Source organism: Micromys minutus, assembly GCF_963924665.1.
Source record: "Micromys minutus genome assembly, chromosome: 9".
In the NCBI taxonomy this organism is placed as follows: Eukaryota; Metazoa; Chordata; class Mammalia; order Rodentia; family Muridae; genus Micromys; species Micromys minutus.
The window spans coordinates 6,189,567-6,207,822 of NC_137978.1; the positions used below are offsets into that span (position 1 = coordinate 6,189,567).

The following is an 18,256-nucleotide window of genomic DNA, read 5'->3' on the forward strand; positions in this document are numbered from 1 at the left end:
AGGAGGATGAGGCGGGGGTTAGACAGAAGGAGAGAGTATTATGAAAGGCGACTGCACTGGGGGAGGCATCTCTGGGACAGGCTAGAACCTAGGACAATGAAAACTCCCTGGAATCTGTGAGGGCAACCATAGCTAAGACTCCTAGCAATTGGGGATATGGAGCCAGAATCAATCATCTCCTGTTGCCAGGCAAGACTTCCAATAAGGGATAAGCTATCAACCCAGCCACAAAACCTTAAACCCACAATTTGTCCTCCTACAGCATGTGCAGGGGTAGGTGCTGAAATAGAATGGAAGGGAAGAGTCAACCAAGTGACTGGCCCAGCTTGAGAGACTCATGCCATGAAAGGATGCCCACCCCAACACTATTGTTGGTATTCTGCCATTCAGCTGACAGGAGCCTAGCATGAATGTTGTCAGAGGGGCTTCACCCAGCAACTGTTGGAAGCTGATACAGAGACCTACAGCCAAACACTGAGTGGAGGTTGGAGAATCCTGTGGAAAGGGGGGATGAAGAAGGGGGGAGACAGAAGGGTCAAAGACACCACAAGAAAACCTACAGAGTCAGCTAACCTGGGTCCATAGGGGCTCACAGAGACTGAACTGCCAACCAGAAAGTATGAATGAGATGGAATTAGACCCTCTGCACATATGTAGCATTTGTGCAGCTAGGTCTTCATGTGGGACTCCTACAGTCAAATCGGGGGCTGTATCTGACTACACAGCCTGCCTTAGGGTCCCTTTTCCCTAACTGGGCTGCCTTATCTAGCCTCCATGGAAGAGGATGTACCTAGTTTTGCTGTGGCTTGATATGCCAGGACTGATGTCCATGGGAGGCCTCCCCCTTTTCCGGGGGGGGGGAGAGGAGGAGGGAGTGGGAAGAGGGGCAGGGAGGTGAGAGGGAAAGACTGGAGAGGAGGGAGAATTTAAATTTAATTTTTTTTTAAAATAACAAAACAATGGAAATAATTTTATTGTAAAAAAACAGCAACAATACCAACTCTTAAGTAGTACTAATGGAAGCTTTGAATACACAACCGTGTGTGTATGTGTGTATGTATAGACAGACAGACAGAGGTAGACACCTATAAAATTTGCAAGTCCCTAGAATATGTAACTACATAAATAGCTATTGTTTCTTAAAGTCCTTTTGCTTGTTTCACTGTGGAATTAGAATGGTTTGATGAAGTAATTTTAATTCAAACTTTTCATTCTATTAACTTTAATAAATAAGAAAAAAATGTTCGACTTCAAAACATTTACCTAGGTAAAGTTGATCTTTAGAAATAATGTTTTCCAAGCTGCTTTTGAAGATAGTTAGGTAGGCGGCTCTACAATTCATATAAAATACCTCCTGTTCAGTTAGTGGGAATTTCTTTGTTTGAGGACTCCCTGAAAGCACTGACTTTTGAGTACCCAAAGCTGTATCACTTCCAGAACTGCTGGCCATTCTGTTAGAAAATAATGAAAGAATTTTACTTTAGTCAATACAAATCACCTAAAATGCAAATGTGCCACCACGGGGTGGTTTACTAGAATATTAAAGTTTTTATATATAGAATAAAGAAATAAATATCATAGCATCTCTATGAACTTATCAATATATGAGAAGTAGAATAAGTCCTTAACAACTGATTTCTAATTATATACATACACATATGCATATAATTTCTCAAATATACAATAATATCCCAAAGAACAATGATGTTGCATAATACAGAAGAATCACAACAAAGAAAATGCACACATGCATCATAATTAAACTTCAGGGGAGACTTTACAGGTTGTTAAAATTACATCAGTTCACACATAGGAAATATATAGAACACTCCAGGACACATAAATGCTAAAGAAACCATACATGGAGTGAAACTCCCTAACAGTGAGATTTATTTATTTATTTTGCAGTTGGACACACCCTCCGTAGCAGGATTAACTATCATTTCATTCACATTTCTAAAATACAGCTCATGTCAAATCAGTAAATACTTGTAGTTTCACTGATTACATTGGGCTTTATAGAGTTCCTTTACTAGTAATAATATCTGGGGTCTATACAGCACCTCTGCTCTTAAGACATTAATATACACTCAAACATCCTATTTAATCCATTACTACGCTGACCAGACACTTTTTGTCCATTTTACAGATGATGAAATTGAGGTACAGAGATGTCACCGGGTCAGCAATAAGTTGTAAAATTTCAGTATTTTCTTCTGTTAATATCGATGGTTTATTGAACAAAGGCTACTATGCAGTACAAAATTGTTCTGGTGGTCTAATGGCTTCCAACATTATCCTGCGTTGACTTCTAAAAATACATTCCAATCTAATAAATTGAACAGTTCAAGTTGAACAATAAGATGACACAGGTAGGGTCCCCTTCAGGACTCATTGGATTCTTACTCAGAAGGCCTAAATCACTGGCACCTTCTTGAATTATGTAGGTCTTTTACACTTGGGAAAGAAAGATAATAATCGCTTATCATGGATGAAGTACCCTATTTATAATACACAGACCGCCTGCCTGACACTTTCATATTACACCAGATTTAGAAGGACCCCATAGGGACGTGGTGTCACAGTCTGGTTACTGCAAATTGGTATCACCATAATTAGACATCGGTTTTAAACACATATGTGTGCATGCTATTTCACAAACGTGAAAGAAAACTATTCCAATAAGGAAGAACAAGCACTCGGTTTGCAGCAAGCAATTTAAAAACATTTTTAAGGATCTTCTTCAAATGCTCTTTCCAAATAGGGTTTTTCTCACATGAAAATCCCAGGGCAGAAATGTTCCAGAATTCTATTCTTTCCCTTCCTGTGAAGAGAGTCTAAACTGAAGCTTAAATAAATGTAACTTGCACCCATAGGACTCGGAAACCACCTTTTATTTAAAATTCTAGCCCAAGTCTGAGACAGGGGCCTGGAGAGTATATTGTAGCAAACGGCTCCATAAATAACCTGGCACACAATAAGCAGAAAAAATAAACTGTTTAAAGCGCCTAAGGCGTTTAAAGGGCCGAGTGAAAACAGAGAGCCATCCAGCCACCATCGCTGCTCCGTGCAGCAGTCACAACTAATCCCAGACAAGCTCTCCGTTTTTTGTATTCCTCTGGCCACAAGGCTGAATTCCCTTGTGTATTCCCGGGCAAGCACCGGCTCTTAGGACACAGAAGTAAGCGTAGCAAATGGGAGAGGCGGCCGCAGTGAGGAGCAGAGTGGGCGATAGAGCAAGAGAGAGGGTTGGTTGCTACCTAATTTCAGCTCACAAATCAAGAAGAGCAGCCAATTTTCGTTAGTAAGTCCGCGAACCTCTCAGCGTAACTGGACAGACCTCCGCCTTTCTTAGATTACCATAGCAACCGCGCCTCCCCGCCACCGGAAGTAAGCGGCAGAGCACCTTCCAAAGGCTCCGACCAGAGATCTGTGGACCATTGACCGAGAGAGAACAGTCTAGCATGGTAGCCTTATCTGTTGAGAGGCTGCTATGTCCAGAATAGTGAGAGAGGTTCGTGCACTGCACGCGGCTGGGGTTAGATGGGTTCTGGCCTCAGACTCCCTGTTTCTCCATTTTCTTGCACAAGTTCGGGCTCTTTCTCGCGCCGAGACTATGTTTCCGAGGAACCACATTCGGTGTGACACCTCATCCAGAGCTTACTACGCGGGCTTTTTACGCTTCCGCGTTTGCGGTTTCTCAATTGGTTCTATCCAGCAACAGAGTCCCGACATGCCGTAGGTATCCCTTCCCCAGACGATGCTGTGTTACGGACCCTCTGTGAACAAAAAGTGTATGCTATGCGGCCCCATGGTCACCTTGTCTTTTCCATTTCTATAAACTTAGTCTCTGTTGACAGTGTCGGGATGCTGTCGGGATCCCCGCCTATACTCTTCCAGCACTTCTTTGACTCTCAAAACCTCCAATCTTTGTGTAAGCTGTGGGTATAATTTGAGTAATGTCTAATTTGAAATAACTTAGGGTTAACAGGCTGAGAATGAAACAGTATATTAAGTAAATATGTCGCTGTCATCTGTAGAACTTTTAAATGCTTGTTAAGTATTTGTGTAGTGAGTTCATTTAAACTTGGGAGAGATTTCATGGACCAAATGGATTTCTGTGCCTGAATTTCTTAAGATTCTCACTTAGTAACTCAGTAATAAGTGATTACTTTTCTTACTTATAAAAAGTAAGCTGGAAAAAAAAAGTAAGCTGGAAAAATGAAAATACGTTTGTACTGGATCATTATTAAATAACAGCCCAACCCCAATAATGTGATTATGGAAAATGGCCGTGGTAAAGATGAATATCGTGTAGACGATCTACCCTTAGGCTGCCATCCATAGGGTAAAATAAAGCACAGTTAACCGTTGGATAAAAAGATTTTTTAAGGGTCTTTAAAGAATTTGAGGGAGGAGGAAGGGCTCACTTTTGCAATATTCATTGGCTACCCCAGGTGCCAGGCTGATTTAGGAACTTTCTGCTAGGGTAACGTTTTTCCTGTTTGAGTAAAATGCAAATTAAAACATTAGCGGGGATACTTGTGTTAGATGTCAGCTGATATTAAAGGAGGATCTTCAGAAATAACAACGCATGTTTATTGACTCCTTATCATTCTAAAAAGATGTCTTCTACTGCATTAGAAAAGTTTATCACATTGCTGGCAAAGATGATGGAACAAAAAATAAACAGGAAAAGAATGAAGACGGATTTGGCGTGTGAACTATTCTCCTGATCTGTGAGGAACCAAAATCTATCAAAAGTGGATTTTTTTTTTCTGCCAACTGGCAATTTTAGTGTATCACTAGGTGCTGTTATATTAAAAGAGTTTTCATGTATCTGACAATAAGTACATTGACATCTCATATGCATAGCAGTTTTGTTGTTTGGTCTGTTGTTTCTAAAAAGTCAAAACAAACAAAAATACCCAGGGGCTTGTATAACCCAGGCTGATCTTAAACTTACTTTGTAGCAGAGAAAAGAACAAACTTATAATTCTCCTTCCACCTCCCCCAGTGCTCTTGCTGGGAATCAAACCAGCTCTTGTGTGGTAAGTGAACACTGACTGTATCTGATGAAATACATCCTAAACCCAGTTTTGTTGCAAATGCGTCTTAGCAAAGAGGTTAAAGGCCATCTTAATAATTTAATGTATGAAGTATAGTCACACTGTAGTACAGTGGTTCTCAACCTGTGGGTTATCACAGCTTTAGAGTTTGAATAGCCCTTACACAGGGGTCACCTAAGACCATCAAAAAACATAGATGTTTACATTATGATTCATAACAGTAGCAAAATTACAGTTATGGAGTAGCAACAAAAATAATTTTATTAAAGGGCTGTAGTATTAGGAAGGTTGAGAACCACTGCTTTGGTAGAAGAGTTCCATCTTAATGAGATGATTTGTTTTTAAATGTGATAAACTATGGAGTCAGAGTAGTGCTAATACAAATAGTCATCTTGAGAAGTTCTTATGAAAGGAAGTTAAAAACAATGTTACAATGCAGATGAGTGTTTTGCCTGTGTGTGTATGTATATGCCCTACTTATTTGTCCAGGGAGTCCAGAAGAGGGTATCATATCATGGAACTGGAGATAGAGATGATTGTGAGCCACCATTCAGTTGCTGGGAACCGAACTGCAAGTGCTCTTAACTTCTGAGCCATCTCTTCAGTCCCAGAAACTGGAATAAATTTTCAGGAATGTTGAAGTGACATTTGCTATACATCTGCAAGGCTGTGTGGATAATGCAATTGTGGAAAGGTGTCTGTACCCACTCATAATTTTCTTTAAATTTGTCTGGAAAATAATTTTTTAAAGATTTATTTATTTATTATATCTAAGTACACTGTAGCTGTCTTCAGACACACCAGAAGAGGGCATCCCCATTACAGATGGTTGTGAGCCACCATGTGGTTGCTGGGATTTGAACTCAGGACCTCTGGTAGAGCAGTCAGTGCTCTTAACCGCTGAACTGTCTCTCCAGACCTGGTTTTTTTTTTTTTTTTTTTTTTTTTTTTTTGTTTGTTTGTTTGTTTGGTTGGTTGGTTGATTGTTTGGTTTTTGTTTTTTTGTTTTTTTAATAAAAGCAGTTGGAGAAATAAGTGTGGCCTGAATAAATCTAAAATAAGTGGGAAGGAATCAATAATGAAGATACAGTGGATAGGATTTTTTTTCTTACTTTATTTTTTTTAAAAAAAATACATGTACAGATTTTTAAAAGCATTTGGCATAAAACTATATGGATATATTTTTGTCAGTACTTGATTTTTTTTAAAGGTTTGATAGTATGCATTGAAATCTTACTAGTTACCATAAGCATCAAGTACATGTAAAACAAAACACAACATGGAAATAGTCAAAGTTTTTTTGGTGTGTATAGATTAAACATAATGATTTTTTAATACCAAAAATTGCCACAAGGCTATTTTCTTAGCTCTTGAGTTATTAATGATTTAAGGTCTAGGTGTACCCCACTCTGAGTGGGTGCTATACACTTTTTTTTTTTTTTTTTTTTTTTTTTTTTTTTTTTGTTCTAAGAAGGACTGAGGCTTCCGCTTTTGGCCTTTCTTGTTTTGAGCTTCATATGATCTGTGAGTTGTTTCTTGGGTATTCAGAGCTTTCTGGGGTTAGTATCCAATTATCAGTGACTACATATTATGTCTGTTCTTTTGTGACTGGGTTACCTCACTTAGGATGATATTCTCTAGATGCATCCATTTTCCTAGGAATTTCATAAAGTCATTGTTTCTAGTACTCCATTGTGTAAATATACTGGATAAGATTTTTAAAATAGTGACTGGAGGAACCAATTCGTGGAAGACTGCATACAGCCATTAAGGTTTAAGGGCAAGCAAAATAAACAGTTGTTTGAGCTTAGATATGTGTGTGCTAAGATTATGTCCAAAAGCAGGGACTTGGCATAAAATTCCTCGGTGCTTGCTTGCCACATAGGAGGAGTGTGTCCAGTCATGTCGGTGATGCTGTTCTTAAATAGTGTGATGAAAGCTTTGGTTGTTTGCTTTTACAATTTGAACGTTTGTTTTTTAGTAGTAGGCGTCTCCACCAACTTAAATTGTTTTTTGTTTTGTCTGTGTGTTTTTTAGATTTAGAGATTACCCATCTTATGTTCTCAGTAAGTACAGTTTCTCTACAATCTGTTAGAGCCTTTGGCCCTTTCTTGAATAGAGAAGCTTGTGAATCAATTAATTGCTGTCCCTAATTTCTTTAGTCTTTCCAAGCAAATGCACTCTTGTTTTTCTATGTATGTTCCAAAGCCAGAGGCAATACGATTAATCTAGGTTTCAACCTTGACTCTTAGACTTTAATTGGAAAAATCACTTGGACTAAAACACCAGGGTTTCAATCCTCATGAATATAATAGTTGATCAAAAATACCAAGTGACTAATAAAGTTGCTGTTTTAAAAAGGTTATCCTAAGACAAATGTGGTGATGGTACCTGTAACCACAGTGATTTGGAACTAGAGACAGGAGGATTGGATAAGGAGTTTAAGGCTCGGGCTTAAAAGGAGGAGGGCTGGGGAGAACAGTTGCTTTAGACTATATGGAGACATTTTTACACCACATCTTTGTTTACATATTACTAATGGCAAGTGAAACAGCTTTTGCTATTACATTTCCATTGAGTCTTTCCCATCCTCCATCTCTTCATTTATAAATGTCCTAGTACCGTTTACCTAGTCTTCTAATTAACATTTATTATCATGCTGTTTCTGCCAAAGACAGTCAATTTCTATGAGAATTAACTTAATTCTGTTCCAAAGATAAACCATTTTAATAGCATTAGTGTTGGAGTTTCTATCTGTGACAGTGTTCTTTCTGCTGATGTCCTTACAAAGTCTGAGAATTTTCTGGAAAAAAAAATGTTTTAAATGTACTATTTCTTAAATTTACAAAAAAAAAAAAAAAAAAAAAAAAAAAACACTGTCTAGTGTAGCCCATCCTCACTGTCTAGCTGAGGCTGGCCATAAACTCCTAATCCTACTGTCTCCATCTCCCAGGTGCTAGGATTACAGACATGCATTTTGATACTCAATTTGAAAGCCTACCTATGTATTACATTTGTTTGGGCTTTTACTCAGACTGGTGTAATTCCAGATGCAATTATCTTTTTGAGATTTATTTATTTTATGTATATGAGTACACTGTAGCTGTATTCAGACACACCGGAAGAGGGCATCAGATCCCATTACAAATGGTTGTGAGCCACCATGTGGTTGCTGGGAATTGAACTCGGGATCCCTGGAAGAACAGTCAATGCTTCTAACCGCTGAGCCTTCTCTTCAGCCCCAAAATGCAATTATTTTTATTGTGCAGACTGATTATAAAAACACAGACAAGTAAAATAATGTTGTAAACCAAGGAATAGTTAACCATGTAATAAACATTGTTTGACCACAGGAAATGCTCAGTTATATAACTAATTTCTTTTACTTAAAGGTATCTTCATTTTTAGGGTTGGTAAATTGTTAGTACTTGCTGTAAACCTTGAAAAATACGAACTTTAAGTACATTTTATTGGTTATAAAAGTCAGCAAGTTATAGAGCAAGTTATTATATATAATATATAATATCATATGTGACCTTTTTATAATGATGTGAGGCACTCTCCTAATACATAAATTGAATCCTTGAATGTTCCTAACATTCCAAAACTAATGCATACATCACATTTTTGTCTCAGGGACTCCCCTGCCATGTGCCTCCTGGCCTCAGCAACAGCTCTTTGGAACTGCAGAGAAAGAATCCATATTCCCTTCCCTCTAGCATCTTTCCTGCCTCTAAAGCCAGTACCACAATGGATGACACTTCCAAGGTTGGCTCCAGCTCTGGTTGGACAGCTCCCCACCCCCAGCTGGCCTAATTAGTAGCATCTTTGTTGTTGTTGTTGCTTTCTGAGAGCAGAAAAACCCCTAGACTATCTTTCAGGGTGGGGTTTTGTTCTGAGGTCACCCTTCTCTTTGTCCCAGTCCAGAACATGACTTGCCTTAATGGGACTAATCTTACCAGTTACAGCACAGCACAACATTAAGTTTTCTGGCTCTTTCTTCTTCCTTCCTTCTTTCCTTCCTTCCTTCCTTCCTTCCTTCTTCACTCCCTCTCTTTCTTTCTGTATGTGTCTGTCTTTCCTCGACTCTTCCTCCTTCTCTTCTTCCTCCTCCTCTTCCTCCTATTCTTCCTCCTCCTCTTCCTCCTCATTCTCTTCTTCCTCTTCCTCTTTCTTTTAAACTGTACACATTTTATTTCTTTCTGCCCCATTTGCTCTGATTTTAGACTTGTGTAAGAGTCATTAATAACAACCACCACAGATTTAATATTATGCTGTCTTGAAATTTCTTTCACCCAAAAAAAAAAAAAATGGTTCTTTTTAATATAGCTTCTAGCAGGTTCTCAGGCCAGTGACAGAAGATAGCCAGATTATTCATCAAAATGTCACAAGAATGGCCTATACCATAGCTGCTAATGTTTGCCTTTGAAACCTCTTGAGCTGGGCCTTTTTCATCTACATTACTCTGGTTCTGCTGTCTGCCAGACTTCTACTAGAACAGCCTGCTCTGCTTACAGAATGCAGCATTTTTCTTAGTCCAAAATCTGCCACATTCCTCTAAATAATAATGGCCATGGTCATAGTCTTCAAGGCAACAGCCCCACTCTCAGTACAAGCTTCTCTATTAGTACCTTTTCCATTGCTGTGGTAAAACAGTGTAACAGAAAGCAAGTTAGAGAAGAAAGTGTTTATTTTAGTTTATGGTGCTAGAAGCATAGGAGTCACTGTGGGAGACATGGCAGCAAGTAGCAGGCCTGGTGGTAGAAGCAGGAAATGAATAGCTCACATCTTAACAAACTCATGAAGCAGAGAACAAAGTATTCGTGCTGCAGGATCAAATTTCAGTGCAGACTATTGCCATTTCATCAGTAATTTGTTAAATTTTGACTGGACTTATGTAATAATATTTTGTACTTGGGTAAAACACAAGGAGACTTGTGTGGTCGTGCAGTCCTGTAATCCTACAACCTGGAAGATAGAGGCAGGGGGATCTGCTGTTCAGGGTTGTCTTCAGCTATCTACTGAATTTGAAGCCAGCCTATGCTACATGAAACCATACTGAGAAAGAGAGTGAGGCAATGGGAGGGTGAGAACACAGATATTATGGGTTAGAAAAACCTCTATGGGGCTAGAGAGATGCTCAGCAGTTAAGAGCACTGACTGCTCTTCCAGAGATCCTGAGTTTAAATCCCAGCAATCACATGGTGGCTCACAACCATCTGTAATGGGGATGCCCTCTTCTGGTGTGTCTGAAGCTGCAGTGTACTTATATAATTAATAAATAAATAAATAAATAAATAAATAAATAAATAAATAAATAAATCTTTTTATTAAAAACTATTGGATGTAAAATGACGCAAGAAAAAGAACATTTTTTTAAAAAAAAAAAACCTCTATAGTGAATGAATTTACATCTATATGTATTAAAAGAATGATTAATTTTACGGAGCGGGTGGCTTGGTTTGCTGTTAGACTGTAGCTCAGGCTGACTCTGAACTTACTTTCAATTATTCTGCCTCAATCTCTGAGAATTCTCAAATGCAGAGAATTATAGGCATGTGCCTCTACTTTGGTCCTTGGAAATTTAAAAAATAAAAATATTAACAAAATTATATCAGAATCCACTGATTTGTTTTTATTAAATTAATGAATGAATTAAATAATGAGTTAGACACAGTTAAAGAAGGAATTCAAAACTGGAAAATAAATATGAAAAAATTACATAAAGAACAATAACATGAAAAATGAGTTCAGTATATTGGGAGATATATTAAGAGAGTAAAAAATCAATTCGCCTCATGGTTAGAAAGGTAGCCAATATTTGAGAGGCAATATGTGAGGAAATTATAGGTTTTTTAGAATCAAAACATACATCAGCACAGAAGTCTACCTTAGATATAACTGTATTAATATGACATCTTTGAAGACTTACTTAAAGTACCTTGGATAAACTTGACCAAATGTCTTTTGAGAGGCAAATGGGGGTGTCACTGCATTGGTAGAATGGTGACCAAGCATGAGTGAGATCTTTGACTCAACTGCTACATATATATATATGTCTATGTTTACACGTAACATGTTTATATGTGTGCTATACCGCTTTTCATTATATATCATGACATATACTTTTTAAGACTTATCTAGGAGGTTTAAACAAAAATACTCCCTCATATGCAAAAATGGGTCCTATATGAAATTAGAACAATTATTTGATTCATTTTAATGAAAAAAATCACAATTGATTGAACAAAACTTGCATAACAACCAACTACTTGAGAACTGAAATATCTAGTGGTTTGAGTTTTCACAGTAAGTTCAATAAACATAAACATCTTAGAAACTTACTGCTTATTAAATAACAGACAGAACGTAGGGATTTAATAATGTAGAGAGGAAAGCACACACATTACTTTGACATAAATGCATAATGAGAAGGTCGTGCACAAATGCTGTTGGGAGTAAAAGGATACTTACTGGGAACCTCACGGGCGGTGACTGGCAGGGTCTCAGAAGTACAGTAGACACGAATAGCATGTTTTGTTGTTTACATTTATGTGTGTGTGTGTGTTGTGAGATGTAACTCATAATGAAAAGTGCACATACACCACTTCACCTACCTGCCATTTAACAGATCTGTATAAGCCCTTTTAAGTAGTAGGACTACTTTACAGGACTTATTAATGTCAGATACATGTACTAATTTTATATGTGTTTTACATTGAGAATATCATTTAGGAGTGAAATGCCTTAGCTAGATTTCTCTATTTATGAAATCTTACAACTTTATGGTTAATATTCCCAAATATATCCATTAACTTCTGTAAAAGCAATTTTTTCTTTGGCTCATTATTAATCTTTTAGTAAGGAAGGTTTTGATATAAAAACACATTACCTATTGGCCACAGTTGTTCAGATTGTGTGTGTGTGTTTAACACACACAGACTCGAATGAGAATGATGATACAGGACAGGTGTAGATTCTTCTCCCTTTTCTGACTCTTATATGCAAAATAGAAAATAAATCATTTTATACAGCTCAAATTATATTCAACATGTCACATGGCTTATGAATCTAGCTATTGCCTTTGTCAGTGGATCCCAGAGCATCTCGGGAGTTCATTCACAAGTCCTATGAAGTAAGTGCTGGCAGATTATCATGTCCACTCCACTGAGGAGTAATGGAAGCACTGAAATGCTAAGTGATAGTTTTACCTTCCCCTCCGAAATTCTTACCACTCTACAGGCCAGGATTACCAAGTTTGTGACACTTAGTGTGATTATGTGATTTGTTCGGCCTTAGGGAAGAATTTGGCATAACTTCAAAGATCCCCCTCCCCTGTCTTACCTGCTTTCCTGCTCCTTCCCCTGCTACTGCCATCCTTGACCTTACCATCCAAAATCATGTTTAATTTTTAAAAGTTCTGTTAAAAAGAACCTCATCATATAGTTTTGTGAGCATCTCTGGTATCTTTGCTTCTTGGTTAAGAATCAGTGATAGATCCCCTGTAGACCAGTTCTTTTGTATTATAACTCATGTTAGTAACATTGTATAGTAAAACTTTATTTTATTTTTATTTTTTTCCTTACAACTTTATTTTTTTTTTAAAAAGAGATATATGTACAGATTTTTTAAAGCATTTGGCATAAAACTATATGAATATATTTTTGTCAGTACTTGATTTTTTTTTAAGGTTTGATAGTATGCATTGAAATCTCACTAGTTACCATAAGCATCAAGTACATGTAAAACAAAACACAACATGGAAATAGTCAAAGTTTTCTTGTTGTGTATAGATTAAACATATGATTTTTAAATACCAAAAATTGCCACAAGGCTATCTTCTTAGCTCTTCTGAGTGGGTGCTATACACTTTCTTTTTTTTTTTTTTTTTTTTTTTGAGCTTCATATGATCTATGAGTTGTTTCTTGGGTATTCAGAGCTTTCTGGGGGCTAGTTTCCAATTATGAGTGACTGCATATTATGTCTGCTCTTTTGTGACTGGGTTGCCTCACTCAGGATGATATTCTCTAGATACATCGATCTTCCTAGGAATTTAATAAAGTCATTGTTTTTAGTAACTGAGTAATACTCCATTGTGGAAATGTACCACAATTTTTGTATCTATTCATCTACTGAAGGACATCTGGGTTCTTTCCAGCTTCTGGCTATTATAAATAAATAGAGCTGCAATGAACATTGTGGTGCATGTGTCTTTGTTGTATGTTGGAGCATCTCTGGGGTATATGCCCAGAAGTGGAATAGCTGGATCTTCAGGTAATACTATGTCCATTTTTCTGAGGAACGGCCAGACTGATTTCCAGAGTGGTTGTATCAGTTTACAACCCCACCAGCAATGGAGAAGTGTTCCTCTTTCTTCACATCCTCACCAGCATCTATTGTCATCTGAGTTTTGGATCTTGGCCAATCTAACTAGTGTAAGGTGGAATCTCAGGGTTGTTTTGATTTGCATTTCCCTGATGGCTAAGGATGTTGAGCACTTCCTTAGATGTTTCTCAGCCATTGGATATTCCTCAATTGAGAAATTTTTGTTTAAGTCTGTACCCCATTTTTTAATAGGGTTGTTTGATTCTCTGGTGTCTAGCTTTTTGAGTTCTTTGTATACCTTGGATATTAGGCCTCTATCTGATGTGGGGTTGGTAAATATCTCTTCCCATTATATTGGCTATTGTTTTGTCTTCTTGACAATGTCTTTAGCCTTACAGAAACTTTGCAATCTCATTAAGTCCCATTTCTGGATCCTTGATCTTAGAGCACAAGCCATTGGTGTTCTGTTAAGGAAATTTTCCCCTGTGCCTATGTGTTCTAAGCTTTTCCCCACTTTCTCTTCTAATAGTTTCAATGGACCTGGTTTAATGTGGAGATATATAGTAAAACTTAACCAATCATTTTATTTCGATGAAGCAGAGAATCCTTTTTAAGGATACTGTCATGTGGTAAGCTAAGTAAAATGGTGGGCCATTCCTAAAGAATGTTATATAATTTTGCCTGTTAAAAACATTACACAGCAAATATAAAATTGTAACAGCCTATAATTAATTCTGGGAACAACTGTAGTTTTGATCCCAGCTTTGTTAGCAGAACAAAACAGGCTCAGAAAGGAGACATCTGTTTTGGCTCTCAGTTTTAATTAAGTACATCAGTGCATCATAGCACTGAGGCATAGTGGAGCAGGAACCAAAGAGAAAGCACCTGTGTCAGCAGTTTTCCTTCATCCTTTTCAGCCTGGCTTGGTCCCCTCTCTGTGAAGTGGGCCCATGTTCAAGGTGGGTTCTAAGAATGCCTTCATTGAAACTTAGGGGTATTCTAGTGGTTTCCCAGGCACTTCTCAATCTAGTCAGGCTGGCAGTTAAGACTAACCATCATATAGTGAGTCTAAACCCAGTACAACTAAAAATGGAATATAATATTCAAATTATGGGAGTAGGTAGAAATTTGAGAAAGATTACCCTTAAGTGGGAGTACATCCACATTGTTGTATAACCATCACTTGTTTAGCTAGGGTTTTACTTCTGTGAGCAGACAATCACAAAGGCAATCTTCTAAAGTCAGCGTTTAATTTGGGCTGGCGTACAGTTTCCGAGGTTCAGCCCATTTTCAAGATGGAAAACCTAGCAGTGTCCAGGCAGGCATGGTGCTGGAGGAGCTGAGAGTTCTACATCTTGTTTCAGAGGCAAATAGGAGAAGACTGGCTGAAAGGCAGCTAAGAGAAGGGTCTCAAAGCCCACCCCCCCCCCCAGTGACACATTTCCTCTAACATGGCCACTCTCCAAATAGTGCAAGCAACTGGGCTAAGCATATTCACACCACTACAACTCCATCCATCTCTAGGCTTATTTTGATCTTGTGAGACTGAAACTATATTCTAATTAAACAATGGTTTCCCATTACTTCCTGCCTTTGGCCCATCAAAGTCACCATTTTATTTTCATGACTATGAATGTGGCTACTGTCATATGAGTAAAATCTTCATAGCTTATCCTTTTGCAACTGGCTTGTTTTACTTAGTGCAATGTCTTGATCTATATTGTAATAGGTGTCAAATTTCTTTTTTATTTTTATTCTGTTGCAGTAAATATTAAAAAATGGTTTGCTTCTCTCTTTACCTGCCCCACGGGCTCACTCAACCGGTTCACTTCTCGTAAGGAGCCAGCACATGGACTCTGTCACCTCTGCCGCCTAGTCCACGCCGCCTCCACGGTCTCACTCTGTCCACACAACTCTTTCCTGGCGGTTTTACTCCACCTGCCCTACTGCCTCCGTCCCGGGGTGTTTCTTTACCCCAAATCCCAACACAAACACAACTCTAAGGCCCCATAGCTTTTCATACAGGTTTATGTATTCAATTCTCAATTCACAAACCCTCTATACAAGATTACATCAAATGGACAAAGATACAAACTGCCCTTCTGTGTGAGATATTGGACCTATAAAATCCTTAATGTTCATAGCTACTTAATGCCAATTAGGCCCACCTGGATCCACTTCATCCTTCTCTACCTCCATCTTGGAACTTCTCTCTCTTCCCTCGTTCTCTGATCTCTGACCCTCTTTCTCTCTGTCTCCCTTCCCTGCCCTCTCGCCTCTATTTTACTAATTAAAATGGGCAGGTTCAGATGAAGTCACCTCATGAGTACGTGACTAGGCAACCCTTCTTGGGGAAGTGAATTAGCATCAAAATAGAAACAGCTTCAGGATTATCTACATTATTCTTTATTGATTTTTTGAAGGTTAATATATAATTACATCGCTTCCCTCCAACCCTTCATATGGCCCCTTTCACTCCCTTTCAAATTGATGGCCTCTTTTTCCTTAGTTATTGTTGGTACACACACATGTACATATAAATACAAGCTGCTGGGTCCATCTAGTGTGGTTTACTACACTGCTAATGACCACTGAGAGGGAAAACTAACTACTACCAGGGATTTGTGTTCTAGTTGGCTAGCTAATGCAAAGTAGGCAGGCCTGAAATAAAGGTTTATTTTAAAAGAACAGACATAATATGCAGTCACTGATTGTGGGATGCTAACCCCAGAGGCTTGCACTCCCCCAGAAACAACTCACAGACTGTATGAAGTCCAAGAAATAAAGAAAACAAAAACTATACATATATTCACAAAACAAGAAGACTTTGACTATTTCCATGTTGCGTTTTGTTTTGCATGTACTTTACGCTTATTGCAACTAGTACGTTTTCAATGCATACTGTCAAGCCCTTGAAAAAAATCAAGTACTGACTAAAAAACATATTCACATGGTTTTATGTAAAATTTATTTTAATGTCTGAAAAAACAGTACTGACAAAAATGTATAATTTTAAGCAAAAAATGTTTAAAATCTTTAAAAAAAATAATAAGCTGTTAGTCTTTTGTGTAGATGGAAATATCTCAAGAAACACTTCTTGTTATGATTAATAATTTGAGTCTTATTTGTAACAGATAAGAGACCAATGTATTTTCCATGTATTTTCATGTTAAAAAAAAAAAAATCTTGTTTTGAAGACAAAAAAAAAAAAAAAAAAAAAGAAAAGCTGACTAATATCCACATATGTACCACGATTTTGTGTATTAACTCATCTGCCACCAGCCACTTGGGTGCTTCTGCTGTTTTGCCATCTTAAGACTATGCCATGAGCATTCTTTCTGCATGCCTCTTCATATCCTGGTTTTCAGTTCGTGTTGGAGATGGAACCTTAATCATTACCTTAATCATATGGTAATTGCATCTTCACTTCTTTGAGGAACCATGATGTTTAAGTAGTGCCGACATTCTCATCGGCAGTCTGCCCAGGCTCTTGCTTCTCTGCGTCTTTGCCGTATTACTTATTTGCTATCTTGTTTTCTTCTAATGCCATCTTAATATTAGTACTCAGTAGAAATATTAGTACTCAGCAGAACCTCATGAGGTTGATGTAGATTGACTATTCACCATCTTTTCATGTGCTTGCTGCACATTTTTATATCTTTGGAGAAATGTGTATCTGTTGTAAGACCCCAAGGCGTCTCAGCTCAGGAGCACGACCCACAGAGCACAACTAGAGATAGACCGCTGTAATAACAAGAGGTTTTTATTCCATGTACACGGGGTTGCTCATCCTCACAGGGAGTCAACCCCAAACTTAAAAAGTTACATTTTTATACGTTTTTGTGAGGGGGGGGGTGAACTACTATTTTACCATTGGTCACCAGTATAGTTTTTAGAAAGAGAAAAGGAAGGGGGAAGAAAGGGGGGAAAACTTTGGCAGTAAGGTTGCTGACAATTTGCATTCTCCTTGGGATTCAGTACAGGGAGGGGTAGGGGAGCTGTTCCTAAAGCTGCCATTTTTGTTTTGTTTTAACTCGGCTTGGTCAGTATAGCTTGACCTGTCCACTAAAACTTTGTTTTTACATCTTCAGAACCTTGTTTATATATTTCAAAACTTTGAGGGGATTTGTCCTTGTTTTGTTTCTCAGAATTGGGTGATTAGGGCATGAGTTAACTATGACATGCATCAGGACCCTATCTAGGGCTTTCTAGAGGGCCAGGTCTATCAGTCACTATATTCTGTGGGGTTTTTTTGTTTGTTTGTTTGTTTGTTTGTTTTGAGAATTACTCTGGGCCATTGTTTTTATTTGTCAGGCACATGCAGGATCTCATAGCCTCGGGATGACTGGGAAGTCTCTGAGTCTGACTTGAACCATTTCTGTGTCTTTAGGGTCTCACATTCTAAGAATAGGGTGTTTTGAAAAAGTCTCAGAGCCCCCAGAAACCTTGTTTTTTACATCATATCCAAATTCTTTGCCAAGTTTTATAACCCTCCTTGCTTTCTTTTGCTCTCCTGGGCTGTCTTGAAACTTGCTATGTAACCCAGCTCAGCATTAAACTCGATCCTCCTGCCTTGGCCTCCTGGATGTTGCATTTATGAGCGTATATCACCTATTTGCTTGCATGGGCTTTTGTTGTTTGGTTTATTTATTAACCAAGAGAGTCGCCTTAAGAACCAGTTACAGCCTTAGAACTTCCAGAAAGATCCTTGTGTCTAGTCAAGTTTTTATCTTGCATTTCTGCTCTGTTCCTGTTGACTTCAGAGTAACGCATTTAGTGTTTTCATTATCTTTTATCAGTTGTTCATGGGTAAAAGAATACTGGTGTAAGCAGTGGATGCTTAATTTAGTAGTTGGGAACAG

General features: G+C 38.0%; 2 protein-coding genes across 4 annotated transcripts in view; one reads left to right on the plus strand and one right to left on the minus strand.

The window, feature by feature from the left end:
• Positions 1 to 3,347, minus strand: part of EFCAB7 (EF-hand calcium binding domain 7) — a 54,498-nt gene extending 51,151 nt beyond the window's left edge. Inside the window, exons 1-2 of the mRNA XM_080921571.1 lie at positions 3,261 to 3,347; positions 1,264 to 1,451 (exon numbers count right to left, since the gene is read on the minus strand). Of these exons, the coding sequence (XP_080777697.1) occupies positions 1,264 to 1,450 (187 nt within the window). The 5' untranslated portion in view covers position 1,451; positions 3,261 to 3,347. The remainder of the gene's footprint in view (positions 1 to 1,263; positions 1,452 to 3,260) is intronic.
• A 362-nt stretch (positions 3,348 to 3,709) lies between these two features.
• ITGB3BP (integrin subunit beta 3 binding protein) overlaps positions 3,710 to 18,256 on the plus strand; it is a gene marked incomplete at its 3' end in the record, with an annotated part of 53,607 nt that continues 39,060 nt past the window's right edge. For all 3 annotated transcript variants that reach the window (XM_080921850.1, XM_080921848.1, XM_080921849.1), the window contains exon 1: positions 3,710 to 3,738. In XM_080921850.1, coding sequence (XP_080777976.1) covers positions 3,734 to 3,738 — 5 coding nt within the window. In that variant the 5' untranslated portion in view covers positions 3,710 to 3,733. The remainder of the gene's footprint in view (positions 3,739 to 18,256) is intronic.